Source organism: Lacerta agilis, chromosome 3 (assembly GCF_009819535.1).
Source record: "Lacerta agilis isolate rLacAgi1 chromosome 3, rLacAgi1.pri, whole genome shotgun sequence".
In the NCBI taxonomy this organism is placed as follows: Eukaryota; Metazoa; Chordata; class Lepidosauria; order Squamata; family Lacertidae; genus Lacerta; species Lacerta agilis.
In genome coordinates, this window is record NC_046314.1 from 8,640,751 (window position 1) to 8,661,999 (window position 21,249).

At 45.0% G+C, this 21,249-nt stretch overlaps 1 protein-coding gene across 3 annotated transcripts in view; it reads left to right on the forward strand.

The window, feature by feature from the left end:
- SLC23A1 (solute carrier family 23 member 1) overlaps positions 1 to 21,249 on the forward strand; it is a 34,104-nt gene that overhangs the window by 7,440 nt on the left and 5,415 nt on the right. For all 3 annotated transcript variants that reach the window (XM_033142794.1, XM_033142795.1, XM_033142796.1), the window contains 9 exons: positions 2,130 to 2,287; positions 2,386 to 2,474; positions 4,852 to 4,919; positions 8,972 to 9,153; positions 10,359 to 10,479; positions 13,566 to 13,722; positions 15,095 to 15,242; positions 16,475 to 16,580; positions 18,754 to 18,883. In XM_033142794.1, coding sequence (XP_032998685.1) covers positions 2,130 to 2,287; positions 2,386 to 2,474; positions 4,852 to 4,919; positions 8,972 to 9,153; positions 10,359 to 10,479; positions 13,566 to 13,722; positions 15,095 to 15,242; positions 16,475 to 16,580; positions 18,754 to 18,883 — 1,159 coding nt within the window. The remainder of the gene's footprint in view (positions 1 to 2,129; positions 2,288 to 2,385; positions 2,475 to 4,851; positions 4,920 to 8,971; positions 9,154 to 10,358; positions 10,480 to 13,565; positions 13,723 to 15,094; positions 15,243 to 16,474; positions 16,581 to 18,753; positions 18,884 to 21,249) is intronic.

Sequence of the window (21,249 nt, forward strand, 5' to 3'; positions counted from 1 at the left end):
TAATACTTTCGGGACGCTGTTCTGGGGTTCTTCTAACGTTACTACCAAATCGTCTGCAAAGGCCTTTAATTTAAATTCTTTTGCACCAACTTTAATTCCTTTTATTTCCGGACTTTCTCTCAATCTTTTCGTTAAGACCTCCAGGACCGTTATAAACAATAGCGGTGATAACGGGCAGCCTTGTCTAGTGCCTTTTGTTATTTCAAAACTTTCTGTTATTTCATTATTCACTATTAGTTTTGCTTTCTGATCCGAATATATCGCATCAATTCCTTTCAAGAAAGATCCCTCTATTCCCATTCCTTCCAAGCTCTTTTTCATAAAATGCCAAGAAATATTATCAAAAGCTTTTTCCGCATACACGAACATTAGTACAGCCGTTTTTTCATTCCTGGTTTCCAGATACTCTATCACATCAACAATGTGTCTTACATTATCTTTTAACTGTCTACCAGGAAGAAATCCGGCTTGATCCTTATGTATTATTTCATTCAGTATTCTCTTCAATCTTGTTGCTAGAATATCTGCAAAAAGCTTGTAATCATTATTCAATAAAGAAATTGGTCGGTAGTTCTTGACATTTAAGCGATCTGTATCTTGTTTGTGAATTAAAGTTATATAAGCTTCTTTCCAAGTACTTGGGATCTTACCTCCTTCTAGAATATTATCCATTACTTCTTTCAAAACTGGAATCAGCTGTTCGCTAAGTATTTTGTAATATTTTGCCGAAAGTCCATCCTTCTTTCTTGGGTTTCAAATTAACTAATATGTCCTGCATAGTTCATTAATTAATTTCCCCCAATCTTTGGCGGTGGCTTCTTCCTTCTATAGGGATGGGCTGATCTTGGCCTGGTTTCGACACTCAGATGCAGGGACAAAGTCTTTCGCTCTATAAGCCAGTGTGGTGTAGTGGTTGAGAGCGGTAGACTCGTAATCTGGTGAACCAGGTTCGCTTCCCCACTCCTCCACATGCAGCTGCTGGGTGACCTTGGGCTAGCCACACTTCTCTGAAGTCTCTCAGCCTCACTCACCTCACAGAGTGTTTGTTGTGGGGGAGGAAGGGAAAGGAGAATGTTAGCCGCTTTGAGACTCCTTCGGGTAGTGATAAAGCGGGATATCAAATCCAAACTCCTCCTCTTCTTCTATAAGTCCATCGGGTCCTATACATCTCAGTACCATAACTTCAGTTTTGTTTTTTTAACAGCAATCATTAAACACATTCTCTCCAAATCTTTATATGTCTTTTCCCAGGCTTTTTCAATATTAAAAAAGCTGGGGGAAAGACACATAAAGATTTGGAAGAAGCCTGGGAAAAGACGATTAGTATTTTTTAGGCATGCATAACCTATATCTGCAAAAACAAAATAGAAAATTCTTTCCAGTAGCACCTTAGAGACCAACTGAGTTTAGGCATGCACACGAAAGCTCATACCAAGAACAAACTCAGTTGGTCTCTAAGGTGCTACTGGAAAGAATTTTCTATTTTGTTTCGACTATGGCAGACCAACACAGCTACTCACCTGTAACTGGAACTATATCTGCTAATAATGTTATGCGCAATCAACAGCCCAAAAGAGAAAACACACATGGCAGAATACACCTGCACTAAGACACCAGTCTGGAGGGACCCTTATGTGATTGGTTGGTTGGTTATTTAATCAAACTTGTATACCGCCCTATACCCATAGATCTCAGGGTGGTTTATAACATAAAACTACAGTATAAAACCCCCCACAAAATGCACAATAAAAACAAAAACAAGAGCAAACCACTCCCACAAACACATTTAAAAGGACATAGAATGTTAATCAGCCAAAGGCCTGGTTAAAGAAAAAAAAATTCCCCCTGGTGCCTAAAGGAGGACACCAGGTGAGCCTCCCTGGGGAGGGCATTCCACAAATGGGGAGCTACTGCAGAAAAGGCCCTGTTCTCGTGTTGCCACCCTCCGGACCTCTTGTGGAGGAGGCATGTGAAGAAGGGCCTCAGAGGGTGAAATCTCCGGGGTAGGTTTATACAGAGAGAGTGGGTCCTTGGAAGAATTGCAGTCCTGAGCTGCGGTTTAAATTTTGGGAATGTGTCTAATCAGGTGCTCTTTTGACCTAGCCTCCTTCCAATTTCCTCCCCTACAGCATTATTTAACATGTTTCAGTGGCACCATCGCAGTTCCCTTCCTACTGGCAGAATCCCTGTGCGTAGGGAAGGACCAATACACCATTAGCCAGCTCATCGGTACCATCTTCAGCTGCGTGGGGATCACAACTCTCATCCAAAGCACTGTGGGAATTAGGTATGTTTTTCCTCAGCTCCCCAGCCTTCGGTGAACTTAAGGAAGTTGTGGAGGGCTGGTGGCGGCAAGTCACACTCTCTTTCTTTTTGGCAATCCAGACTGCCTCTGTTTCAAGCCAGCGCCTTAGCATTCCTGGTTCCCGCCAAATCTATTCTGGCCCTGGAGAAATGGAAATGTCCTCCAGAAGGTAAAATTCAAACTTTTTTTCCCCCATCCTGAAGGTTGTTAGGAGATAGAACATGAATAATTTGAGGGCCTCTCCATGCTTCCAAGATGATAACATAATGTGTAGCTCATCTGTGAATCTGTCATTTTCGGTTTCTCTCCGTTACACCTATTCTGATTTTTATATTTAGCCGAAACAAAATAGAAAATTCTTTCCAGTAGCACCTTAGAGGCCAACTGAGTTTGTTCTTGGTATGAGCTTTCGTGTGCATGCACACTTCTTCAGATACATGTTATGATACACTTCAGATACACTTCTTCAGATACATGTTATATTTAGCGTTTAATATTTGTACTATGTTGTTAGTTGCTTTGGGTTAGTTTTTTTTTTTTAAAGTGACTAAAATGCAATGAATACTAAAATCCTCACTTTCCCAAGCTTAAATTCAGTGTCCACATCAGTTTGTAACTTTTTTTAAAAGAGCTGAAAATTCATCAGCGTTTCACTGCATATTTCTGCTAATGGAGACGTTTTTGTGAAGCCATCTCCTCCAAAAGAATGCATTCTTGTATGTTATTTTCACAAACATGTGCACTTTACACGTACTTTGCCTAGTGTGTTTTCATGTACGTTACTTGGTGAGAGAGCTGGATTACAAAATTAGGAGAAGTGTGAGCTTTGAAGGACTCCTTTGTTTTGTTTTGTGTATCGTCTCAGAAAGTGAAAATGAGGTAGGCTCGCCTTTATAGGCAAATGAAATCAAATTTACACTTTGTTATATGCATGCAGCCACACAGAAGTCTGATAACATCCCACTTTGCAGTGAGAAGGATATTGTCACAGAAATACAATAACTATGATTAAATATAGCATCTCTTCACTTGTTGGGATGCTACAGATAACTAGCAACCCATATGATTACCGGTAGTTACCAGTCAGTATCCAAAAGACCTTCTCTCATAAGAACTTGATGGTAACTGAGACACAATTCCATGCCCACTTACTAGGAAGTAAGCCCTTTTGAAATCGGTGAGGCTTACTGTCAAGTAAGCATTCATATAATTGAATCCTAAGGGACACAGGTGGCACTGTGCCTGGCGTGCTCTGGTCCATAGGGTCACGAAGAGTCGGACACGACTGAACAACTGAACAACAACAAATAAAAACTTCCCTAAACAGGGCTGCCTTCAGATGTCTTCTAAAAGTCGGATAGTTGTTTATTTCCTTGACATCTGGTGGGAGGGCATTCCACAGGGCGGGCGCCACCACCAAGAAGGCCCTCTGCCTGGTTCCCTGTAACTTGGCTTCTCGCAGTGAGGGAACCGCCAGAAGAACCCTCGGAGCTGGACCTCAGTGTCCGGGCTGAACGATGGGGGTGGAGACGCTCCTCCAGGTATACTGGGCCGAGGCCGTTTAGGGCCAAAAGGAACTTGCAACCGTATCTCACGCGGCAATTATAATAGCAGTGAATGTGCAGAGTGGGAGGATGGGTAAGAATTTCGGTGCTCCGTGTAAAAAAAGATTACGTATCTGGCGCCGGGAAACAGCAAGAAGCCAAACTTGGAAGGGGAAGTGCTTGGTTGTGTTAATTGCTGACCTTGTGGAAAGTGCCTCACTCAGAAGGATTAAGTAACCAGGGGTGTAGCAAGGTAAATTGGTACCTGGGGACAAACATTTTTTTGTCACCCCCCCCCCAAGCATGGGAAGGTCAGGTGGTACCTGGTGCGGAAAATTTATTGTCAACCCCCCCATTGATTCCCCTCCCGCAAAGATGGTTTTATGTTATTTCATATTTTCTTACAAAGGAATAATAACAAGTAGTAATAATAATAATAAACTTTTATTTATATCCCACCCTCCCCGGCCAAAGTCGGGCTCAGGGTGGCTAACATCAGATACATAACATTGGTATAAAATCAAACAATAATTAAATTACCTCCTAAAAACATCTCAAAATCAAATTAAAGTCTAATTAGATAGCTTTCCACAGGGTTAGGGTTGGGAACAGTAAGTGCTCCACTGAACTGAAATTTCAGCCTTCATGACAGGAAAATAGCCAAGTAAACAGCTGTTTTGGTGGAGGAGGGTCAAGATATTAAGCAATATGCATGACATTTCATATATAGCTATATAATCCCTAGTATAGTAAGATAAGACCTTCGGAGCAGACCTTCCTTGATAATTTGCCACCCCCTCCATTATGGAACACGGGGCAGACCGGCCCCCTCGCCCCCCTTGCTACGCCCCTGTAAGTAACACAGCGTAAGGCTTTTCTGCAATTGGCTGACAAGCTTCATTTGCTAACTGGTTCTCTCTTGGTCTCTATTAAACAGGTTGCTTAGTTCTACTGGCCTTGTGCTTATATTTATCTCTTGACCTTTCTTGCCTCATTATGCAGGGGAGATCTATGGCAACTGGACATTACCATTAAACACTTCCCACATTTGGCAGCCGAGGATGAGAGAAGTAAGTTGAACAGCGGCCTTTTCCAGGAAGGGACCTCGCCTCTAAAGTAACACAGATCCTGGGATTTCATTGGCGGGCTTTCATCGCCGAGGAGTTATTTGGAAGTAATGCATATTAAGCAAAAATGGAAGCAAATGAATCGATAAGGCTAATTTGACCCATCAACCCCCCTCCGCCTCAAACGCACAAAGAAAACTCACTGCAATCAGTTGAATGCAACCCACCAGCCACGCTCTGGGCTCGCCAACCTGTCGCACCGCCAACAAAAACACATAAATGAATAGGTGAAGAACCCAGCGCTGTGATGCTGACACAACCCCCTCCTCACACATACACTAGGCAAAAGAATGAAAGATCATTATCCCCCTCCCATTCTTTCTCCCCCCAACCTCACAATGCCTAACCCAGTGAGAGCCAGTGTGGTGTAGTGGTTAAGAGCGGTGGACTCGTAATCTGGTGAACCTGGTTTGATTCCCCGCTCCTCCACATGCAGCTGCTGGGTGACCTTGGGCTAGTCAGTCTTCTTTGAAGTCTCTCAGCCCCACTCACCTCACAGAGTGTTTATTGTGGAGGAGGAAGGGAAAGGAGAATGTTAGCCGCTTTGAGACTTCTTCGGGTAGTGATAAAGCGGGATATCAAATCCAAACTCTTCTTCTTCTAACCCAGGCTTCCTCAAACTTGGCCTTCCAGATGTTTTTGGCCTACAACTCCCATGATCCGTACCTAGCAGGACCAGTGGTCAGGGATGCTGGGAATTGTCTCAAAACACCCGGAGGGCCAAGGTTGAGGAAGCCTGGCCTAACCAGTAGAGAGAGGACTCTATGAATTGAAAACAGAGACGTTACATGGACCTTTGTTATCCATGGAAATCTTTCAGTAAAAACAAATTGAACTAAAACGGGCGGGGATATATTTTTGCAGGAAAGCGGGCAGGAACGCTAAGTTATTATCGTCAATGGAGTCCTGTTTGCCTTTGCAAGTTTAATTTTCATAAGTGAAAGGAGTCAAGAAAAAGTGGTTTTGGTATCTGCCCCCTGCTGTGCCACCACTTTTGTCTTGTTCATGATCTAAATCGGGGGTAGCCAAGATGGTGCACTCCAACTGCCTTGAGCCCTAGCCAGCATGAACAATGATATTGTACAGTAAGAGGCTTAACCTGCAACGTGCTACTCCTGTTCTAGATCAGTGTTTTTCAACCACTGTTCCGTGGCACACTAGTGTGCCGCGAGATGTTGCCTGGTGTGCCGTGGGAAAAATTGAAAAATTAATTTATATATAGTCAATATAGGCACAGAGTTAAATTTTTTAACATTTTTTAACATTTTCTAATGGTGGTGTGCCTCGTGATTTCTTTCATGAAACAAGTGTGCCTTTGCCCAAAAAAGGTTGAAAAACACTGTTCTAGATGTTTTAAGCAGTATAAAACATTCTGAAATGTTTTATATTCTGTTGGGAGCTGCCCAGAGTGGCTGGGCAAAACCCAGCTAGATGGGCGGGGTAAAATAAATCATAATATAATATAATAATAGAAATATAACTAATACCTAACTATAATTCAGGAACTGGGAACCTATTTCTCTCCACGTGTTAGAAGAAAACCTTCCATTATTCCTGACCATTGGCCACACTGCCTGGACCTGTTGGGAGTTGGAGTCCAACTGGAGAACCTTGGGCCCCGTGATATAATTCAATGGAATACATTTTGCTAGTGTAATGGGGACCAAATGCAGGTGCTTCTTCCTCCAAGTCAAAGTTTCTAGATCAGAGGCTATCAGTGCAATCCTATGCATGTTAATTTAGAAGTAACTCCAATGTGGGAATGTGTGCGTAAGGTTGCAGCCTTAGGCTGCACACCATTGCAGGTTTGCTTGTTGTTGTTCAGTCGTTCAGTCGTGTCCGACTCTTTGTGACCCCATGGACCAGAGTATGCCAGGCACCCCTATCCTCCACTGCCTCCCGCAGTTTGGCCAAACTCATGCCAGTCACTTCGAGAACACTGTCCAACCATCTCGTCCTCTGTCGTCCCCTTCTCCCAACATCAGGGTCTTTTCCAGGGAGTCTTCTCTTCTCATGAGGTAGCCAAAGTACTGGAGCCTCAACAGGATCTGCCCTTCCAGTGAGCACTCAGGGCTGTTTTCTTTAAGGATGGATAAGTTTGGTCTTCTTGCAGTCCATGGGACTCTCAAGAGTCTCCTCCAGCACCATAATTCAAAAGCATCAATTCTTCGGCGATCAGCCTTCTTTTTGCATTAATCAGTTTGCATTAAGGGTTTAATTTTTAATTTTTAAAAAAATATTTATTAAATTTGCATACCATCCTTCATCTGAAGATCTCAGGGAGATGCATAAAAATACAAAATAGAAGCACAAGATAAGGGTTGCAGCCTAAGTGATCCCTAACAAGGAGGAAAATCAAATTTGTAATTCTTTTAAGAATTATGCAACCTGAAGGAGGTCTACAAACTAAGTAAATTTCTGCAGATGTTATCAACTTGCATAATGCATCCCCATCACAGAATCTGGGTTTTCTTGTGGGATGTAACATCACAAAAGCAGTCAAATACAACATTTCCTGTTTGCCCAGAGTGGACACACAGGGGAATGTTACTCCAGTCAGGAGGACTTCCTGTCACACCTGGTCTTGAGCATCTTCTCCCTGTATGTGACCAGATAGATGGACGAAACAAAATAGAAAATTCTTTCCAGTAGCACCTTAGAGACCAACTGAGTTTGTTCTTGGTATGAGCTTTCGTGTGCATGCACACTTCAGATAGATGGACGTGACCCTGGCAGACCCTACAAAAGGGCTGGTCACGCAGCCATCTTCCCCTCCTCCTTTCGCTTTTTCGCCTTGTTCCCTCTTGGTGCTTTTGCTGTCTGCTGGCTCTCAGTCAGCAGCACATGGGCTCATTCACCACATGGGATTAACCCACACTCCCTTCTGTAACTACAAGCTAAAGCCTGCTTTCAGGATCATACTGTGAACTGAATGCAAGTAAACTTCTTACTACTTTTAAGAGAAGACTGTTGTGTCCTTATTCATTTAAGAGGGAAGAAAGGGGATGCGGGTGGCGCTGTGGGTTAAACCACAGAGCCTAGGGATCAGAAGGTCGGCGGTTCGAATCCCCACGACGGGGTGAGCTCCCGTTGCTCGGTCCCAGCTCCTGCCAACCTAGCAGTTTGAAAGCACGTCAAAAGTGCAAGTAGATAAACAGGTACCGCTCCGGCGGGAAGGTAAACGGCATTTCCGTGCACTGCTCTGGTTCACCAGAAGCGGCTTTGTCATGCTGGCCACATGACCCGGAAGCTGTACGCCGGCTCCCTCGGCCAGTAACGCGAGATGAGCGCCACAACCCCAGAGTCGTCTGTGACTGGACCTAATGGTCAGGGGTCCCTTCACCTTTAAAGGGGAATTTACCAGGAACAATCCAATCTGGACAAGCCAGACTGGACTGCTTAACACAAGAGATTCAAACGAATCTACCAACTAGCTTCCTCCAATATACAGGGAAATGTACTCTGCTATTAGCTCACTAGCGTGAGTGAGGAAGGATAATAGTCAATCAATATATCCTCTCCTACTATCCACAACAGGGACCCAGGTGGCGCTGTGGGTTAAACCACTGAGCCTAGGGCTTGCCGATCAGAAGGTCGGCAGTTCGAATCCCTGCCACGGGGTGAGCTCCCGTTGCTCGGTCCCAGCTCCTGCCCACCTAGCAGTTTGAAAGCACGTCAAAGTGCAAGTAGATAAATAGGGACCGCTCCAGCGGGAAGGTAAACAGCATTTCCATGCGCTGCCCTGGTTCGCCAGAAGCAGCTTTGTCATGCTGGCCACATGACCCGGAAGCTGTCTACGGACAAACGCCGGCTCCCTCGGCCTATAGAGCGAGATGAGCGCCGCAACCCCAGAGTCGGACACGACTGGACCTGATGGTCAGGGGTCCCTTTACCTTTACCTTACTATCCACAACACTCCCACATTTCTAGTCGCCAATACTAGTATCTGTGGTGAAACGTGACTTGATCCACGTTGTGTCTTTTTTCTACCGTAGATCCAAGGAGCAATCATCGTTTCCAGCCTGGTTGAGGTGGTCATTGGTCTGGTGGGCCTCCCTGGGGCCATGCTAAACTACATTGGGCCCCTCACCGTCACCCCCACCGTCTCCTTAATTGGGCTGTCCGTGTTCCAAGCTGCCGGCGACAGAGCGGGATCGCACTGGGGCATTGCCGCACTGTAAGCACCACTTTTTCAGTACTGCAGAATTTCAAATTGACGCAAGAGTAGAGTTGCTGAACTACAGTGGTAGCTTGGTTTACGAACTTAATCCATTCTGGAAATCCGTTCTTAAACCAAGGCGTGCTTTCCCATAGCAGCGGGAGACTCGATTTACAAATGGAACACACTCAACAGGAAGCAGGGCATGTTCTGCTTCCAAGGCAAAGTTCACAAACCAAAACACCTACTTCCGGGTTTGCAGCATTCTTAATCCAAGTTGTTCATAAACTAAGCTGTTCTTAAACCAAGGCACCGCTGTAGGCTACTGCATAATCTCAAAAGCAACGAACTGCAGGTGTACAAACTAGCCAGTTGGCCAAAGACTTCCTCATCAAGTCATTCGATGCGTGATTATGCGTCTAATTTTGAAGCATTTCCGACCTGATCCTCAGTTTTATATGAAATGTGTAAAGTGCTCACTAATATGTTAGTTGTAATGATGTTGTTCGAAAGGGAGAGGTAAAGGAAAATGCCACAGAATAGTAAAAGATTTTCTAGCTACTGCTTTGACAATTATCAAGATTCAGGTTTAAATTCCAAAATGTGTGTCTCTGGTACGTCAGCTTTGACCCGATAATATCTCAATTAAATCCTGAGATATATTCCACCGTGACATAAAATCTTTGTAAAATCAGAAATTAAAAACAGATCTTAAATATACTGGGCACAATCCAGAGCAAACTAGGTACAATGAGATTGTTAGACATGAATTATTACTGCCATGTGGTCTCAACTATCTCACGGTTGTGGTTGTTGTTGTGTTAGTGTCAGATTAAAATCAAAGGGACATTAGGGACTCAACTGCACTAATTTTACAACTTGTGGAGAAAGAACAAATCAAATCTGCAAAGGAACATAACTGCAGCAGAGTTGTAATTCCTAAGCATAAGCCGCTTTATACGGCCCAATCCTGCTCCAGTGTTGTTAAATTTCTCCATCCAGAACAGATTCGAGGCCAGTTCATGTGACTTGCCGCTGCCAGCAATGCCAATTTTTGTTTTTAAAAATGTAGAAGTCAAAAATTGCACAGATAACATTACGTTCCTGGTGAGCGAATCCTTAACAGTAGCAAAAGACGTGCAATTTGAAGTTGTGTGAATTGGTTCTAATGTTTCTCTGCCCTGATTGCTCTTTTTGTGATGCCCTTTTCCTCTTTTGAACAGGTCAATTTTCTTAATCGTTTTGTTTGCTCAGTACCTACGAAACGTGTCTTTTCTCCTCCCTGGCTACAAATGGGGAGAAGGGTGCACTGTGTTCCGAATTCAGATCTTCAAGATGTTCCCGGTAAGAAAGGTCTCCATCGTTCAGTAGGGCAAAATTGCCACGGTGTCTGTCTGGTCAGATTTTGATGATTTCACTCCATTATCCGAGGGCTTGTTTTATTTATTTATTACATTTTAATTCCAAAAACAACCTCAGGGTAGTATATAAGGTTCACTTACCCAAATTCTGGGTGGGAGGCCATTGCGGCCCGGCCTAGCACGCCCCGCCCCCGGGACACGGAAGAATTCTTTCCCGGCTTGTGTGACTTCCCGCCAAAAATCTTTCTTTGAATCGGCTAATCATGGCCTTTGTGGGCAGACTGGAGTGAGCGAGTCTTCACTCTGGTCCGTCACTGGAAGATTTAAGCTGACTGCGCCTTTTAATTCCAAAAACAACATACCAAATGTCCTCTATTTTCCAGGACACGTCCTCATTTTCACGAGCATGTAAAATGAGAGTCGTCATAGCGATCCGTAGCTAAAAGCAGAAGTCTACGAATGTGTCCTCTTTTTTTTATTGCTCTTCAAAATATGGCAACCCTCGAATGTGGCTTCCCTACCGCCATTTCATTCCCGCCCTGTGAGATAGTTTTAAGCTCAGAGTAAATAACTGATTCAAGGGAACTCAACAGCGTATAATAATAATACCGTATTTTTCCGTGTATAAGACTAGGTTTCCCCCCTAAAAAATAATGTCAAAAATTAGGGGGCGTCTTATACACTGGGCCATCTCCCCCCTTTTCTTAAATCTGAGTCCCCCAAAATAGGGGGCATCTTATACATGGGGGCGTCTTATAGATAGACGGAAAAATATGGCAATTTATTATTTCTACCCCACCCATCTGGCTGGGTTTCCCCAGCCACTCTGGGCGGCTCCCAACAGAACATTAAAAACACAATAAAACACCAAACATTAAAAACTTCCCTAAACAGGTCTGCCTTCAGATGTCTTCTAAAAGTCAGGTAGTTGTTTATTTCCTTGACATCTGATGGGAGGGTGTTCCACAGGGTGGGCGCCACTACAGAGAAGGCCCTCTGCCTGGTTCCCTGTAACCTCACTTCTCACAGTGAGGGAACCGCCAGAAGGCCCTTGGAGCTGGACCTCAATGTCCAGGCTAAACCATGGTGGAGATGCTCCTTCAGTATACTGGGCCGAGTATCAATGAAAATCACCTGGCAAGAATGCAATATCTCTTCCCTAAAAAAGAGGGAGAGGGAAAGAGTGGCAGAAAGAGAGAAGGGTGAAGAAAGAGGAGACTGTTTGGTTCTCCTCAGTCCCTTACTGGCTTCGGCTGTCTGCTGTCAACATCCCTCCAAGGAAATGCACTACATCCCACCCCTGCCGTATCCTAGATCACAGATGTGGGGAACCTCCTGTCTGCAGGCCAGATTTGGCCTGACACAGGTGTCAGTTTGGCCCAAGAGGCTGTTTCCACCCCACACCTAACACCAGAATGCCAAATTGCCAATTTGGAGCTGGAAAAAGGGGACAGGATTTAACTCTTCCGTTTCCTGCCACTTTCCCCATCTGTTTCCCCACTCGTGGGGGTCCCGGGCGCATGTTTATCTTGCAAATGCATAGAACAGATGTGAAGCTAGGAAGGGAACGTCTCTCTCTGCTTCTATTGAGAGCTTACTTTGGCTCGAGGGCGAAGAGAAACAGAGTGTTTCCATTTTCACGCAATAAAAAGAAATGAAAGGTTGACATGCGGTGAATGCTGTGAGTGAGGATTTAATTGTGTTGATGGTCACAGTGTCACTCAGAATGATGAATAGGGGGGGGGGGCTTGTGAACTTGCACAACCCCATTCCTCCCAGCAATCACAGTGGTGCTGGAAAAAACTGTCTCGGGGAAGAATCTAATGTTCCCAGTGACAAAATGTAGCAGGATGGATGCTAGGAAAATCCAATTTCAATAGAAGCAATGTTTGGATTCCATGCTATGGATAAGGGTGAAAATTGAAGCACGTTTATTGCAAGAAAGCACATCATATTGAAAAGACTCTAACCTGTGGGTTGTATAATGCAACAGTCTCTCTGGAGTCTTGTCATCTTGGATACCAGAAATAATTTCAAAATGGAACGAGCAAAGACGTTTATTCAATTTACGGATTGCCTCCCCTGAGGCACCCCAGCGTGATTCACAACAGTTACATGTATAAAAATAGTTTTAAACAATCACATATGTTGAAAGAAGAGAGAAAAAGTTTAAAACAACCACCGCACATAAATAAAATTATGTAAATTCAGTACAGCTACTAGCTGGGAAAGGCATATTGATGGCAAAGCAGAAAGGTTTTGCTCCTGTCCCGTCCCCCCGCTGAATTACTCAGGCTGCAATCCTGTCCAGTTTCCCAGAAGTAAGTCTCATTGAACTTGGCAAGATTTACGTCTGAGTAAATGTTCACAGGATCCGCTCTAAGGCTGTGAGTGTGTGGCAAGTTAGGGCAGTGAAAGCAGTGGGTACCATCAGGGGCGTAGGAAGGTCAGGTGGTACCCGGTGCGGAAAATTTCTTGTCACCCCCCCCCCCGTTGATTCCCCCCCTTCAAAAATGGTTTTACGTTATTTCATATTTTCTTACAAAGGAATAATAACAAGTAATAATAATAAATAATAACCCGCCCTCCCCGGCCGAAGTCGGGCTCAGGGTGGCTAACATCAGATACATAACATTGGTATAAAAATCAAACGATAATTAAATTACCTCCTAAAAACATCTCAAAATCAAATTAAAGTCTAATTAGATGGCTTTCCACAGGGTTAGTGTTGGGAACAGTAAGTGCTCCACTGAACTGAAATTTCAGCCTTCACGACATCGGAAAACAGCCGAGTAAACAGCTATTTTGGTGGAGGAGGGTCAAGATATTAACCGATATGCATGAAATTTCATATATAGCTATATAATCCCTAGTATAGTAAGATAAGACCTTTGGAGCAGGCATTTTTTTTATAAAAAAGGAGGGTTTTTTATGAACCACCCTAGTAGGGCAGTAATTGTTCCTTGATAATTTGTCACCCCCTCCATTATGGAACATGGGGCGAACCGCCCCCTACGCCCCCCCTTGCTACGCCCCTGGGTACCATAGCCATATCTGTTTTCTCTTCAGATCATTCTGGCCATCTTGGTGGTCTGGCTGCTGTGTTACATTCTGACAGTGACAGATGTATTTCCTCGTGATGTAGATGCCTATGGGTTCAAGGCCAGAACAGATGCTAGAGGAGAAATAATATCCATTGCACCGTGGTTCCGCCTCCCTTACCCTTGTAAGTAACGATGGGTATTCCCTTCCAGCTCTTGCATCCCCATCTCCCCATTCTATCTTCACAACAACCCTCCGAGGTAGAGTCGTGGGCTCAAAATCACCCAGTAAACTTCAGAGCTGAGTAGGGATTTACTGGCAAAAGGTAGAAGGCAAAGGACCCCTGGTGGTTAAGTCCAGTCAAAGGCGACTATGGGGTTGCGATGCTCATCTCGCTTTCAGGCCGAGGGAGCTGGCCTTTTTCCACAGACAGCTTTCTGGGTCATGTGGCCAGCAGGACCTAACCGCTTCCGGCGCAACGGGATACCATGACGGAAGACAGAGCGCACGGAAACACCCTTCACCTTCCCGCCTCAGCGGTACCTACTTATCTACTTGCACTGGCGTACTTTTGAACTGCTAGGTTGGCAGGAGCTGGGACAGAACATCGGGAGCTCACCCCGTCGCGGCGATTCGAACCGCCAACCTTCTGATTGGCAAGCCCAAGAGGCTCAGTGGTTTAGACCATGGCGCCACCCACATCCCAAATGTATGACATGCAGGACCTCGTTAGAACAACCCCCATAGCCACAGCCCTCAGGATAGTCCATAGCTGCATCTATGGGGGAAGAGTCCAAAACTTCATGAGTCTATGTCTTCACACGTACTAACTAAGTGCTAGCCATTATTGATATTATTATTATGTATTAATAATAATTTATCGAGTTTATATACTGCCCTATACCCAGATGTCTCAGGGCAGTTCACAGAAAAGATCACAACATATACAATCAGAATAAAAACAGCAACCCAATAACACGCCCCCCCCCCAGAAAAGGGCCACATTTTAAAAGGGTATAGGATGTCCTAGCTGGGCTTTGCGAAGGAGGATTCTAGGACCCTGTCAGAGACCTCACACATCCTTCCCAAAGCCTGGTAAACAGCTGGGGGCAGGTTGCAAGGGTGGAGCGGGTCAAATGTTGCTGAGGGCCTTCAAAAAAGGCCTCAAGGGCCTGGTATAAAGGATTGTGGGGGTTAATCTGTGAGAGAGTTGATGTGGTATGGATGAGGAATAAAGTGTTCAGGCTATACCGAGGGCCTTCTTGGTAGTGGCACCTACTATGTGGAACGCCCTCCCACCAGATGTCTAGAAGATAACTAACTATGCAACTTTTAGAAGACACCTGAAGGCAGCCCTGTATGGGGAAGTTTTGAATGTTCGACGTTTTATTATGCTTTTATATTTGTTGGAAGCCGCCTGGAGTGTCGGGGGCAACCCAGTCGGATGGGAGGGGTCCAAATCTATTGCGATCATTGCTGCTGCTGCTGTTATTCAGTTTTAAAGTTAAGGCAACATTCTGCTCCAGCTAACAGCTGCTCCCCTTTGCTTCCTCTAGGCCAGTGGGGCATCCCCACAGTGACAGCCGCCGCCGTGCTGGGCATGTTCAGTGCTACCTTGTGTGGGATCGTTGAGTCTATTGGCGATTATTATGCTTGTGCTAGGCTTGCAGGTGCTCCACCTCCACCTGTGCATGCCATTAACAGGTAGGAGATGGGCAGCTTCCTTGAATGGCATGGACATTTGACACATTGCCTCAGGGAATGGTAGTTCAGTAGCCGGGGCACTAGGTCGGAGATGGGGAGCCAGTGGTCTTCTTGGACTCCCACCTTTTATACATAAAAACAATCTAATCTGGGGGGGGGTGTCCCCCAAGCATTGTCTCTGCGTGGGAAGCTGGCCTATCCTACCAAATATACTTGATTCCATTGAAATTTCCAGAAGTTGTTCCCACATCAAATGATGGACCTGTCGAAACAAACAAATTGGAAGGGATGCATGCCACTCAACAGTCCCGATTTAAGCCGGGACATCCCGGAATTCCAGAAGCCAATCCCAGAGCCTGATTAGATCCCGAAACATCCCATTTTTTGGGGGTCTGGCGTTCTGGCACAAGTGAACTGGCAGAGTGCCGGAACGAAAGCCACTTGTTTTGGGGTCTTGTGCTACTGCGCATGTGCGAGATCTCGGGACCAAATATGGCCCATCCTGATTTGCGTCCCCAGGATGTTGGGAGGGTGTGCAAGTGAGACCATTGTTTCAATCAGCTCAGGATCGCCTGCTCTAACAACAGCTGTACAGAATTCAAACAAGAGCCCTTCTGGATTCTGCCTGGAAATGCTAGCCTACTGTGCTGCGATCCTGTCTCCAAGCATGAGGATTGGTCATAGACTTGGGAGTTTGGTGGGGAAAGCAGGGTGTTTGCTCCTATTCCTGTTGGTGAGATTGCTTTTTTTGGGGATACCTCTATCAGAGTATCTGGAATATGGGATGCAGCACAGCAAGGCAAGTAGTTCGGGATATAATCCATACACGAAAGCTCATACCAAGAACAAACTTAGTTGGTCTCTAAGGTGCTACTGGAAGGAATTTTTTATTTTGTTTTGTTTTTATAATCTTGCAATGCCACTGCATGGTCAAAATTTTATGTTACTGATGGTTATGCTTTTCGTCATAGTTTTGTATTGCTTTGTGATCGTTTAATACTGTCATTCACCACGGAAGCCCTTGAAGGCTGGGCATTTGTTGGGTGTCAGGCAGGAAAATAAATTATAAAAAAGGGAAGTATTGCTATATTTGTTTTTTATTTGTTTTTTGCAGCTCCCTCCTGCAAAAATAAAAAAAATTAAAATAAAATTAAAAAAAAAACTGTTGGAGATAGGCATGTGGAAAACCTAATGCAATAATTGGAGTTCTTTTTCTCTCTCTTCCCTATCAGGGGCATTTTTACAGAGGGGATCTCTTGTATCATTGCTGGTTTGCTGGGCACTGGCAATGGTTCTACTTCCTCGAGCCCCAACATTGGCGTCTTGGGCATCACCAAGGTAGAATAATAGAATCATAGAGTTGGAAGAGACCACAAGGGCCATCCAGTCCAACCCCCTGCCAAGCAGGAAACACCATCAAAGCATTCGTGACAGATGGCTGTCAAGCCTCTGCTTAAAGACCTCCAAAGAAGGAGACTCCACCACACTCCTTGGCAGCAAATTCCACTGTCGAACAGCTCTTACTGTCAGGAAGTTCTTCCTAATGTTTAGGTGGAATCTTCTTTCTTGTAGTTTGAATCCATTGCCCCGTGTCCGCTTCTCTGGAGCAGCAGAAAACAACCTTTCTCCCTCCTCTATATGACATCCTTTTATATATTTGAACATGGCTGTCATATCACCCCTTAACCTTCTCTTCTCCAGGCTAAACATACCCAGCTCCCTAAGCCGTTCCTCATAAGGCATCGTTTCCAGGCCTTTGAGCATTTTGGAACCACCCTGACCATTTTGGTACCACCCTGGGATGTTTGATGGCACCTTTTGTTTCTTGCTGGATTTATGCCAGTCACGGTTCCTGGGGCTATGCTGGGAGGAGAGTCGGGAACATCTGCCGGAGCTGAACACAGCTGCTTGCTTCTCTCCTCTGCTCCAGAAGCAGCACGAGGCTCCCAGTTTCTGGCTCCTGGGCAAGATCAGCAGCAGGTTTTGATCTCCCAGTCCCATCCTAGTTTGGGCTTCTGGTTACTTTGATTTCATGCACATGACAGCCTCCCGTGGAATCCCAGGACTATTCCAGTGGTTTCTTGATAGGGAAAGCTCATTGGGTGCAGGGTTTGGAAGAAGAGGAAGCTCCCATTGACTAGGTCAGACTGTTGGTCCATCTAAGGTTTTGGCAGAGGTCCTTAACATCTTTTTAAACTGTAGGTGCTAAATCAGGGGGCAGAGAAGCTGTGGCTTTTCAGAGGCCACTGAACGACAGCTCCCTTCATCTCTGGCCAAGCTACCCCTGTGGTAAGGGCAGAACATCAGGAAGCATGCGCCAGAACTTTTGTATGTGAGTGAATGGGCTCTCCTACTGAGACAGTTTTTGCACCAGTGGTTCTACAGGTGTAGCTCTGGTGCCGAGATTGTCCACTGAAAGATTCGCCCCTCCTTATTGCTTGTCACGCAGAATGCCCCACCTGTACAACCCATGGTGTCTCCAGTGTCAGGTGTAGAAGATGAAAGGAGAGGCGAGACTCCCATTTTCTTCCTGAGACATGGGAGTGCTGCTGTTTGCTGGAGCATAGCACACTGGGCTAGAAGTCTGGCAGAGAGGTAGCCACGGTGGTGCCCTCTAGATGCTGTTGGGCTTCAGCTCCCATCATCCGCAGCCAACATGGTCGATAGTCAGGGATGATGGGAGCTGAAGCAATATTTGGAGGGCACCATATCAAGTATCCTCCATATGACCTGTTATAAGTCATCTTCATATGCAGAATTTAAAGGGGCATAGCTTGGATGGCTGAATTCAAGGGGAGTTACTTCCAGGTAAGTGTGCACAGGACTGTAGCTTAAAATCTCACTTTGCTCATGAAAACATTGGATTAATGATCTCTTATGACAGTTAGAATGGGACCCAGGTGGCGCTGTGGGTTAAACCACAGAGTCTAGGGCTTGGCGATCAGAAGGTCAGCAGTTCGAATCCCTGCGACAGGGTGAGCTCCCGTCGCTCGGTCCCAGCTCCTGCCCACCTAGCAGTTTGAAAGCACGTCAAAGTGCAAGTAGATAAATAGGGACCGCTCTGGCGGGAAGGTAAACGGCATTTCCGTGCGCTGCTCTGGTTCGCCAGAAGCGGTTTTGTCATGCTGGCCACATGACCCGGAAGCTGTCTGCGGACTAACGCCGGCTCCCTTGGCCTATAGAGCGAGATGAGCGCCGCAACCCCAGAGTCGGACACGACTGGACCTAATGGTCAGGGATCCCTTTGCCCTTTACTTTATGACAGTTAGAAACCCTACTGAAAGGGCAAAGCCTATAGTCGTCAGGTACTATACAAAAGAAATGCAAATTCTCCCGTCCTGGAGACGTTAATAGTCCAGCTAATGGTACAACACCAATAAATAGATGCAACAGAACCGCCCCCCCTCCCTGCAGCAATATGGGAAGCAGACCTGGAGATGAATAACAATATTGTGAAGGACGAACTTAGTATTAACTGGCTGTTACTCGTGTGTTTGCTCTTCCTATACAGGTAGGCAGCAGGAGAGTGGTACAGTATGGTGCTGGAATCATGCTCATTTTGGGAACCATTGGCAAATTTACAGCTTTGTTTGCCTCCCTCCCTGACCCAATCCTTGGAGGGATGTTCTGTACGTTGTTTGGTAAGTTAGCTTTATTCTGCTGTGCAAAATACAGTGAGCAGGATATTATTATTTCTTATATATACCGGTATAGCAACGTGCAAGAAAACCTATATAATATAGTCACTTGCTTGTAGTAGTGCGGTAGTGATTCTTCAACTTCGTTGGAATGGTCATATTGTCCGGATGCCTGATTATCATATTCCAAAGCAACTGCTTTATTCCCAGTTTAAGAATGGGAAGCGAAATACCAGTGGACAACAAGAGAGGTTTAAAGACTCTCTCAAGAATGTAGTATTAAAAAATGTAGTATAAACTGATAACTGGGAAACACTGGCCTGTGAGTGCTCCAGTTGGAGAACAGCCTTTACCAAAGGTGTCATGGACTTTGAAGATGCTCGAACTCAGGACGAAAGAGAGAAACGTTTCTAAGAGGAAGGCACGCTTGGCAAACCCTCACCGTGATCAACTTCCACCCGGAAACCTATGTCCACACTGTGGAAGGACGTTTGGATCCAGAATTGGCCTCCACAGTCACTTATGGACTCACTGTTAAGGCCATATTCATGGAAGACAATCTCACTCAGCTACAAGTGATTGCTGAGGAAGAGGAGGAGGAGGAAGAAGAAGAAGAAGGAGGAGGAGGAGGAGGAGGAGGAGGAGGAGGTCATGGGGAAATAGCTATGCGTTTTCAGTAATGACCAGGATCTTATTGATAGTAGCCTTCCCCAACCTGGTCCTGTCCAGATGTTTTCAGCTACAACTCCCTCCAGCCCTTACAATAGAATCATTAATTGTAGAGATGGGAGGGGTCCTGAGGGTCAACTAGTCCAGGGGTGGCCAACTCCCAAGAGACCGCGATCTACTCACAGAGTTAAAAACTGGCAGTGATCTACCTCCTTTTTGGGGGGTTCAGGTCAAAGTTCTTGAGCTTTTTTTTAGGGAGGAGGAGAGCTCTGTTTTTGGGGGGTTCAGGTAAAAGTTGAAAGGTGTTAAGCTTCTTTGGGAGAGCCAGTGATCTACCCGTGATCTACCACAGACGTCCAGTGATCTACCGGTAGATCACGATCTACCTGTTGGACATGCCTGATCTAGTTCAATCCCCTGCAACGCACCTGCCTGTAGATAAGGGGAGGAATGTTTGGCAGCTCAGTTGTCAATAACAAACTTAGTTCACATATGCCAAGGCAGTTAAGGAGCCTTTGTTTCACTGAAGCAGAGCCAAAAGCACAATTTAAACCACAGCCGAACCTGAACAAAGAAAAAGCTTGTAACGTTTTGATTCCCTGTCAGCATTTCAGATATTAGATCTGAAGTTGCCCAATTTTTCGTCCTCTTTTTCCAGAATACACATTTATCTGAATGAAAGTTTTAGAGATGGCCACATGAGGACTATTAAAATTAAAGTGAAGAGTGAAGTGTGTTTTGCAGAGTTTTGACAAAAAGCAGTGCTGTAGCAGTTTAATAACACCTCAGAGACTTCCCAAGCTAAAAACAGAAAAGCAAAACTATTAGGAAAGCATCTATATATTAAAGGAGATTTGTCAATATTATTTCTGCCACTTTAATATTCTCTCTCAGAACACACACACAAAAATGTTTCCAAATCTGACATAGCTGTATTTTAAGTTTACCAGCTACCTGGAGGCAGAGGAACAGTCTGCTCCATTTAAGAAAAGCAGTACTAAAAAATTAAGGATGACCATAAAACACTTATTTGGGGCAATCTCATTCCCACATTACTCTTCCCCAGTGTGTTTATTTTCTGCAAAATGCAAGGCACAGCTTAGCCTCTTAAAGTGTCCATACTGGGGGGATTTCTCAGTTAACTCTGGATGATTTGCTGATGCTTTCTAGGATTAAAAGGGGGTTTAATATATCTTAGGGTGTTTCCAGACAACCTGTTTATTGAGCGTTCAACCTGATGTCCTTGCAGATGGATTAGACAACATTGGCTATTTAACGAACATTCATCTTGATATGTTGCAGGGAGGTTAGGTGACAGTTGCATCAAAACAGTGTTTCACTACATTTTCCAGTGCATTTTCCCATCACTTCCCTTACAGCAAAAAAATCTGGGTTTGTTGTGCAAGACTCCTCCCCCCCCAATCAAATGTAAATGTATAAATTTGTTAATGGTACATGATTGAGGCCCGCGGGCTGGATGCGGCCATGGCTGTCAACTTTTCCCTTTTCTTGCGAGGAATCCTATTCGGAATAAGGGAATTTCCTTTTTAAAAAAGGGGAAAGTTGACAGCTATGGATGAGGCCCAATCGCCTTCTCAATCCGGCCCGTGGACGGTCTGGGAATAGGCGTGTTTTTAAGATCTTAAGATTTATTTATTGTCATTGTCCGTATATACACAGTATACACAACAACGAAAATC